General features: G+C 44.0%; 1 protein-coding gene and 1 long non-coding RNA gene across 9 annotated transcripts in view; both read right to left on the reverse strand.

Moving 5' to 3' along the window:
* Window positions 1-9,910, reverse strand: part of LOC309395857 — a 98,289-nt gene that overhangs the window by 22,455 nt on the left and 65,924 nt on the right. The window lies entirely within an intron of this gene.
* RUFY3 (RUN and FYVE domain containing 3) overlaps window positions 1-9,910 on the reverse strand; it is a 71,219-nt gene that overhangs the window by 22,205 nt on the left and 39,104 nt on the right. For all 8 annotated transcript variants that reach the window (XR_014175986.1, XM_081960381.1, XM_081960379.1 and 5 more), the window contains 6 exons: window positions 9,498-9,621; window positions 8,600-8,661; window positions 5,825-5,890; window positions 5,655-5,724; window positions 2,933-3,025; window positions 761-844 (listed from right to left, as the gene is read on the reverse strand). Coding sequence is in view for 7 of the 8 variants with exons in the window: in XM_081960381.1 (XP_081816507.1) it covers window positions 761-844; window positions 2,933-3,025; window positions 5,655-5,724; window positions 5,825-5,890; window positions 8,600-8,661; window positions 9,498-9,621 (499 nt within the window). In the remaining variant the exon portion in view is untranslated. The remainder of the gene's footprint in view (window positions 1-760; window positions 845-2,932; window positions 3,026-5,654; window positions 5,725-5,824; window positions 5,891-8,599; window positions 8,662-9,497; window positions 9,622-9,910) is intronic.

Raw genomic sequence — 9,910 nt, forward strand, 5'->3', positions numbered from 1 at the left:
ATCAAAGGCATTATGGGATGAACATACCAGGGCATCAAAACAATATTTAAAATGGAGGGAGAGGAATCTGGCATGTAAACAGCTTCACGCCTTAATCAATGGGGTCATTTTTGCAGGCAGTTCACACCTTTTCACAAGCAGGTCTCGTTTTCTGATGTATTTTCTTTGTAAAAAGCCTTTGATGTGAGAAAATGATATTCAACTCTTTTCTTGATATTAGAATCATTCTGAATCTTTTCGTGTTTGTGTGTGTGTGTGATATACACATACATGCATGCACATACACACCAGAGGTGGTATTCAGCAGGTTCTGACCAGTTCTGGAGAACCGGTAGCAGAAATTTTGAGTAGTTTGGAGAACCGGTTTAAACCAGCTCTGGTTGGCCCCGCCCCCATCTATTCTCTGCCTCGCGAGTCCCAGCTGATCGGGAGGGAATGGGGATTTTGCAGTATCCTTCCCCTGGAGTGGGGAGGGAATTGAGATTTTGTAGTATCCCTCCCCTGCCACGCCCACCAAGACACGCCCACCAAGCCACACCACTCCCACCAAGCCATGCCACGCCCACAGAACCGGGAATGAAAAAAATCTTGAATCCTACCATAACTGTACAAAACATTAAAACCAGAAAATGGATATTGTGATTTTTGTGACACTGACAAATTCCAAATTCCAGGATCCCTGTACACTGACTATGTTGGGCTGAACTTACAAGGAGTTGTAATTCTGCCCTAGCTTCTCTTCACCTGCTAAGCACCTTACCAGTCTTAACTGCGTTTCCTCTTTTAGCTGTTTCCTCGCTTCGGTGAGGGCATGCCCGTCTGCAGTCCGATCCTGCTTATTTACCTATAATAAAGATGCCAACAAAGCAAAGAGAACGGAAAGAGGATGAGTAACAGAGATGACTCCAGAATCTCTTGGTAGTGAAATGGACAGCGTGTACATTTAATAAATACCGTATTTTTTGGAGTATAAGGCGCATCTTTTTCCCTCAAAAAAGAGGCCGAAAATCTGGGTGCATCTTATACACTAAATGCAGCATTTTTTGCCTTCTGAAACCTCGCCCCTTCACCAAAATGGTCGTGCATAGCCTTTAGGAGGCTTTCAGGATGCTCCTGGGTGCTGGGGAGAGCAGAAATGAGTGAAAAATTGGGTGTTTTAGGAGGCACTCTATAAGCCTCCTAAAGGCTATGCATGCCCTTTTTTGACAAAAAACAGGCCCTTTTTTGCGAAAAACGGGCTGTTTTGGGGAGATCTGCAGAGTGCAAAACCTTTTTTTAAAAAAATTGCCTCTTCAAAATCTTGCTGCGTCTTATACTCCGAAAAATACAGTAAACAATAAATAATTGATGGAGATTAGTGCTGTCTCTTCCAAGCACAAGGTTAATAATTACTCTGTCCCACAGAGCGATGTACAGGCCGAGGAAGAGAACACATTGTAAAAATGCCAGAATCCTGTCAAATGTGTGACAATATGAAGACTCTCTGAGAATCTTCACATTAACCCCCACAAAGCTAATCATTGTTTTTCTTTGGACTTTTTAATCCCACCTTTATTATACCGTGCTTCCCCGAAAATAAAACCGGGTCTTATTTTCTTTTGACCCCCAAAATAAGCACTTGGCCTTATTTTCGGGGAGGTCTTATTATTTTTGAGGTGCAGGAGGTGCTGAGCGTGGTTGCAATATTTTCGGGAGAGGGCTTATTTTAGCGTATGCGCTCAAAAGCTCGGTTGGGCTTATTAGCCGGGGAGGTCTTATTTTCGAGGAAACTGGGTATTTACAAATAACTCAAGGCACCGGACTTAACGAATATCCTCCCTCCTCTTATTTCCTCCATAGTAACAATCCTATGAGGCGAGTTGGGCTGAGAGAGAGAGTGACAGGATCTGTAACATGGCTCATTTGATAGGATCTCTTTATTTTCAGTCCCCTTTAATCTTCCGCTTTCTGCTTATGTTTTGTGTTATCGGTCGTCCTCGCTTAACCAAAGCTGAGACCAGAACTTCCATCAGGAAGTGATTTGACTGTAAAGTGCGATGTCACACGGCTGCGCCACTTAAAGAGACGACAGTTTGGTAGTCCATCTGTTGATGGAATTGTTTTGTGGCGTGCCAGGCACAGACACACTGACCTACAACCAGCCTACAAACTCCTCAGAATCAGGGATGGGCTGCTAAGGGTTCGCCCGGATTCGGGAGAACCTGTAGCTAACAATAGGGCTAGTTCGGAGAATCTCCGAATCCCACTCCTGGATGGCGCCTCCCAGGAGTTTCCACGCGGCTCGTTTTGGATGCGAAGTAAGTGAAGGGCCCTTGCGGAGGCTCAGGGAGGGGGAAAAAACAGGCCTCCGGAGCCTGGGTAAGATGAAAACAGCCCCTCCCCCGCCATGGCGCAGGAGGCCGACTAGGCCAAGCCCACCATGGCCACGCCCACCCAGCAACCAGGCAGAGAACCCATTGCTGAAATTTTTGAAGCCCACCCTTGCTCAGAATCCAAATCAACTGCAAAGCTGACCAGAATTAATCACCGACTCTCAATTAACCCACACAATTCCCCTCCACCAGCAGTTCACCTCCCAACGACCCTGATCTGAGGTAATCTCTTTACCACCAGACTCACCGACGACTCACATCTGACCCATCACAAGAACCTCGCTTGACACACCCACACCTGAAGCCCCTTATTAGCAGAATACTGACACTAACATCCCCTAAACTCTGCTGAAGATGTTATCTAGCCTGGTAACAAAACATTCGGAAACCGACCCACAAGTTCGCAGAACAAACCTTCATCCTCACCCTACACCCCAAACTACAGATATTCGCCACTACCGCAAATAAAGACGTCTCATCAAATGAACCACGTCACAGAAGCATAAAGTGAATGGAAACAGTCCCCAACTGCCGCATGCAACATGCACACAAATCCTGACCTTTCTGTTGGATTCCAAAATGTACGAACTCTCCTCTTTGACTCGCTCCATGTCTTCTTGCAGTGTTATAATTCTGTTGTTTGCGACGGCAAGCTGCGTTAAACACAAGAACACAAATGAAAAGACTAAAGCTACCATGGTTGTCCCTCTCAAATAATTTGGAGTTAGGGGCTGAAAATCCACCTGCAGCTCTCTCTCCACACACACACACACACACACACACACAATGGGTTTCAAAATTTTTTAGAACCTCTTCTGTAGGTGTGGTCTGCTTTGTGGGAGTGGCTTAACAGCCATGTGACCGGCTGGGAGTGGCTTGCCAGCCATGTGAGTGAGTGGGAGTGGCTTGGCAGTCATGTGACTGGGCAGACATGGCCAACTTATAAAATGTGCTGAAACTCACTTAACAACGCTCTTGCTTAGCAACCAAAATGTTGGCTCAGAAACTCTGGCATTGAAGTGTGCAAGTCTTAAAGCTGTCAAGTTACAAGATCCTTGCACCCCTAACCCTTTAAAAAAAAAACCCAGGGGTGTTCAAACTTGACAGCTTTAAGACTTGTGGACTTCCACTCCCAGAATCCCTCCTCCAGTCATGTTGGCTCAGGAACTCTGGCATTGAAGAGTGCAAGTCTTAAAGCTGTCAAGTTACAAGATCTTTGCACCCCTAACTCTTTAGAGAGAAAAAACCCAGGGGTGTTCAAACTTGACAGCTTTAAGACTTGTGGACTTCAACTCCCAGAATTCCTCCTCTCGCTCTTCATCTTGATGATGTGCGGACGGGCGGAGGAAGGGAGCTAGAACCGGTTCTAAACGGCACTGTAGATTTGTGGAACCTCTTCTATAGAAGAGGTTAGAACTGGCAGGAACCCACCCCTGGTATATACATATTCTTCGCCTCTTCTAATTCCTCCTCTATAATATGCAGACGTAAAAGGCACGTGCCCTCAGCAAAAGGATGTGCAGGAGTGTTTTGTTTTCTTGCAAGATATTAAAAATCTTCCCAATTTGTAATCCAGCTCCATCAGTATTTGTTAGCGCCCTCCACTAATGGACAGTTGGAACTGCAGAAAGAAAAACCTGCAACTGCCCTGCTTTCCATTGAGGAACCTTATAGTGCATGAACCAGAAGGAGGGCTGGGGAAAATAATACAGACCTCTCACATCCTGGACATAAAGGTAAAGGTTCCCCTCGCACATATGTGCTAGTTGTTCCTGACTCTAGGGGACGGTGCTCATCTCCGTTTCAAAGCCGAAGAGCCAGCGCTGTCCGAAGGCATCTCTGTGGTCAGGTGGCCGGCATGACTAAACACCAAAGGCGCACGGAACGCTGTTACCTTCCCACCAAAGGGGGTCCCTATTTTTCTACTTGCATTTTTTACGTGCTTTTGAGCTTCTAGGTTGGCAGAAGCTGGGACAAGGAATGGGAGCTCACTCCGTTACGCGGCGCTAGGGATTCGAACCGTTGAACTGCCGGCCTTTCTGATCGACAAGCTCAGCATCTTAGCCACTGAGCCACAATGTCCCTTCACATTCCTGGATATAAACTGTTTCAACTCCTCCCCTCAGGATGCTGCTATAGGACATTCCATGCCAAAACAATTAGACAGTTTTTCTCCTCGGGCCATCACTCAGTTGAACACTTAATTCAAGTCTTATGCCCAAGGATACTTAACAATGTAGTAGGGCTGTATTTACTCTTCTCTTTCTCATCTTTCCTGTTATCTTCTCCTCTTGGTATCTTATGATTCATAACGTTGGGAGTTTCTGGTTTTTCTTTTAAGACGTTTTGCTTCTCACCTGAACAGCTGAAGAAGATTCTCAGATGGGAAGTGAAACCTATTCAAAGTAAAACCAGAAAGCCCAGCTGCTTCTTGAAAAAGAAGCACCTTTGGGACAACCGTGACCTGGGCGACTGAGAATCTTTGCAGACTTTTAGCGATACAATTTGGGATGAGCATCCTTTGAATGGCGTGGGAGTAGTAATGGATTTCCAGAGGAAAAATTGCAGAATATAGGAACTCAGGTAACCCTGAGGGCACAGATAAACCTCCAGGTGCTTCAACGACCCTCTAAAACAGTGTTTCTCAACCTTGTCAACTTGAAGATGTCTGGACTTCAACTCCCAGAATTCCCCAGCCAGCTGGCTGGGGAATTCTGGGAGTTGAAATCCAGACATCTTCAAGTTGACAAGGTTGAGAAACACTGCTCTAAAAGGATGCAAATGGCCAGCTGTCTGCAAAGTGTATAAATCCTTCCGTTCCCCACCATCCAGTCAGAGCTGAAGAAGCTTCTTGGATAAGAAGTGAAACATCTTCAAAGAAAAACCAGAAAGTCCAGTTGCCTCCTGAAAAAGAACCTTTGGGACCACCTGGATGACTGAGAATCTTCATAGACATTTAGCCGTACACTTGAGATCTTCCCAGAGGCAAATTCCTTGTGTGTCCAATTACACTTCACTAATAAAGAATATTTTTGCAGAATTCCAACATAGAGTAACTCTCTATTAGACACCTGTGCTCTACGTCAGACAGATTTCCATCCCATAATAATGCATATAATGCATTTGGAATCTGTTTTGGGATATACATGAACCAGACTGAGATGTTTACTTAATTAGAAGCTAAATCTAATTTATGAATGTATCCAAATGTCCCGAAAGCCTGAATGTTGTTCTTTTAATTTGATCCTACAGAGGAAAAAAATTTCTTTCATTTCTACCTACCTCCTCAGTTAGTTTAGTGTTCGATTTTTCCAAAGCATCAACTTTTGCCTGCAAGTTGTTGACTGTAGCGCTGTCCAATAAAAAAGAAAGAAAGACATGAAGTAACTCTATGGAACTTAAGAATTCAACACAGATGGACCAAATTTTCTACAGAAGATTTACCTCTTTACCTTAAATGTCTGTTGAGTTCTTCTACGTAATTTTTCTGATCCAGAATCGCAGTAATTTGACCATCGCTGAAAATAGGACAAAGTGGATATTAACCAGGCACAGAGAGATAATATTAAGCAGTATTGCAAAGCAAAGCAATATGTCTAGGAAGAATTTGTTGATTGCATTGCTGAAAACAATAATTAATTAATACAGATTAATGAGTTGGCCCCTAGAAAAGCAGACATCAATTTTTTCCCCTGACATAACAAAATAATAACACACCTTTCCCCATATATCAGGGGTGTCCAAACTTGGGAACTTTAAGACTTGTGAACTTCAACTCCCAGAATTCCCCAGCCGACTGGCTGGGGAATTCTGGGAGTTGAAGTTCACAAGTCTTAAAGTTCCCAAGTTTGGACACCCCTGCCATATATGTATAAAAACCAATATTTTTTTTAAAAAAAAAAACCAAATAATAACTGTCATCAATTCAACTGGCAGTTGTCTGAAAATTCATACAACACTAAGCAACGATTAAAGTTTTAAGGCATACTATGGTCTAAACTGGTATGTACTAAAAACCTAGAATTATAGAATGAATAAATGATTGTCTGAAAAGAATTAGAAACCGCAACATGAACAGAAACAAATTACCGTATTTTTCAGACTATAAGACGCACCGGTGTATAAAACACCGGTGCACCAAGATTTTGAAGAGGTAAGTAAGAAAAACAAGTCTTTGTCCTTCCCAGCCCCCGGGACCACTCTGCGGGCTGGGGGAAGACAAAAACACCCCCGTATTTGTGAAAAATGGGCTGTTTTTTCACAAAAACAGGGGCATTTTTGCCTTCCCCCAGCCCTGCTGAAGCCTGCAGAATGCTTCTGCAGAATGGGGGAAGGCAAAAACGCCTCAGTTTTTGTGAAAAAACAGCCCATTTTTTGCAAAAATGGGATGCAGGGGTTGGGCTTCAGAAGGCCAAAAACGGCTGTATTCGGTTTATAAGATGCACCAACATTTCCATGCTCGTTTAGGGGGAGGAAAGGTGCATGTTATACTCCGAAAAATACGGTACTGTTTTTTTTTATTGAAAAAGTTTTATACAACAAATTTTCCCCCTTTTTACCCCCCCTCCATATAATGTAAATCACATACAAATACTATGTCCCCTCCCCTCCCCCCAACTTAAAAAAATTTCTCATTCAAATATTGTACCAAATACTGTACCCCCTCCCCTCCCCCCATCTTAAGGTAAATTACTCATTCAGATATTGTACCCCTCACCACCCAATCATAATATAAGTTTCTCTTAGAGTAGCAATAGCCCATTAATCCCATCTTCTAAAGTAATTAAACATATATAAATCATGATATAAATTTCTCTTAAAAGTAACATATTTCATTAATCCCATCTTCTAGGTTAATTATTCATATATATTACCCCACCCTCCACCCTAACCCTCCCCCACCTCCCACTCAACCCACCCCCCTGAGTTCCGCTATACACCACTCTAACAATTCCGAGCGTCCCATGTATTATTTACTCTGATCATCTATCAGTCTAAACATTCTTACCTAAAGGCTACATAGTACTTCCTAGTCTGGTATTTGTTCTGTATATAATCAATCCATAAAGCCTCAGGTACTGTTTTTCATAATTATAGATTTGCATAATGTCTGAACTGACAAGTCAACATTCAGCCTCTAGAACAGAAGTGGTATTCTACCAGTTCGTCCTGGTTAGGGCGAAGCGGTAATGGTGGTGGCGGAAGTCTCCGCCCCCGCCCCCCGCCCAGACATCATCACAGGTGCTCTGCGCATGCGCAGAAGCACTGCACCCATGCGAAGCTAGAGTGCACACTCCCACTTCCAAAGCAGTACCAAAGATTAGAGCATTTCATGCCTGTTCCGGAGCCAGGCTATCTGCAGGAAAGGTCAAAAACAGCCAAGAAGGTGATGATGAGAAGACATCTCACCCTTTTTATATGTGATGATCAATACTCCTAGCTGCCATCCCGACTTTTTGACAAACTCACACTCACACACACTTAGACACCCCTGCTCCAGAAGCTGCTATTCCACAGAGATAAAAACGAATCTATAAAAACGTGCGATGACTGTCAGTTTATTTTTTTAATTTTGTTTTTTAACTTTGGGGGGGAAAATGGGTGCGGAAATGACACATCTGTAAAGCAGAGAAGTCCCGTATTTTTCAGGGAATAAGACGCTCCAGAGTATAAGGCGCACCTTAGATTTTGGGGAGGAAAATAACAAGAGTTGAAAGGAACCTTGGAGGTCTTCTAGTCCAACCCCCTACTCAGGCAGGAAGCCCTACACCACTTCAGACAAATGGTTATCCAACTTCTTCTTAGAAACTTCCAGTGTTGGAGCATTCACAACTTCTGGAGGCAACTTCTGTTCCACTGGTTAATTGTTCTCACTGTCAGGAAATTTCTCCTCAGTTCTAAGTTGCTTCTCTCCTTGATTAGTTTCCACCCATTGCCTCTTGTTCTACCCTCAGGTGCCTTGGAGAATAGCTTGACTCCCTCTTCTTTGTGGCAACCCCTGAGATATTGGAACTCTGCTATCATGTCTCCCCTGGTCCTTCTTTCTATTAAACTAGACATACCCAGTTCCTGCAACCGTTCTTCATCTATTTTAGTCTCCAGTCCCCTAATCCTCTTTCTTGCTCTTCTCGGCACTCTTTCTAGAGTCTCCGTCTATCTATTGTAACAGAGCGTATAACACAGAAGCATCTAAAATACAGTTTCTGGATAGGAACCAAAGGACTTACCCTTCACTGCCTTTACTGCTGCTGCCATCCTTCAAATACATTGAAAAATCAATAACGCCAACCTGCAAGAGAAGACAGCAATACTTCATGTCCTACACATGCAGCTTTTTTCCTCCATTTTATTCTTCTTATACTCTTAACTTATTAACTGTGTGATTCATCCAGGCATGTTTAGTAATCACCTACATGGCACAATCGGACTGGCAAGATTGATGTCGGCCCCATTATAGGAAAGCCAGGCCAAGAAATCAATTCCACAGAAAGGCTAAATTTATTTTTATTGAGATGGCCTATAACAGTGACAGCTAACCTTTTTGCCCTCGCTTGCCAAAAACGGGAGAAGCGCAGGTGGGTCATGTGCAGGCGTGCCCACACCCATAATTCTATGCGTGTGACACCCCCCCTGTGCGCATATGAGTGCGATCCGCCCCCGGTGTATGGGAGTGCGTCCCTGCCCCCCCCAGCCGCTTTTTGCCTGCGAAGCCTCCTGAAGCCTCCGGAGGGCGAAAAATGGCCCAACAGGCAAACTGGAAGTTTGATTGTTTGTAGGGGCGTTTTTCACCCTCCGGAGGCTTTCTTGAAGCCTCCGGAGGGCGGAAAACGGCCCAACGCGCAAACCGTAAGTCTGTTCCCAAACTTCCAGTTCGGGGGGGCGAAAAAAGGCCAAAAATGAAGGCCGAAGTCAGCTAGCCAGCGCACGCATGTGCGCTGGAACTGACAGGGCAACTCCTCGCGTGCCCTAACAAATGGCTCCGCATGCCACCTGTGGCACCTGTGCCATAGGTTCGCCATCCCGGCAATAGTCCAAATGCAAGAAGGCTATTTGTTATCTCCAAGCTATAGTAACTCAGGATGTAGTAGGTCATCCCCAGTGACATGGAAACAAGAAATACGGCACCTGGGAATCCAAGTCTTCTCCCTTCATGCAAAAATTTGCATCAATGACATTCAGGCCCACTAAAAGTCCAGCGATTATAGCACCTTCTTCTTCCATCATAAGGGCATTCGCTTCATAAAATTCACTGCAAAACATATTGAAATATAAATGGTTACATTCAGGGTGGATAAAAATCGATGATTTATTTATTTATTTTTATCACATTTATTTTAATAAAATGCTTTTGGAGTAAAAAAAAATCTATCCAAAGATAGTTTCCTATTTAAGATACATTCATAATTTAGTTTATTCAGCATGAAATGGAGCTTTGTTATGTAGTGTGAGGCTGTTTATTCGGCAATATTGGGACTGTCGATGAGTCAAGAGCAGGTCAGAGGAGGAGCGGCTGCGGGACGGAGATGACAGTTGCCTCT

This window comes from Natrix helvetica (genome assembly GCF_964273705.1).
Source record: "Natrix helvetica genome assembly, chromosome: 7".
NCBI lineage: Eukaryota > Metazoa > Chordata > Lepidosauria > Squamata > Natricidae > Natrix > Natrix helvetica.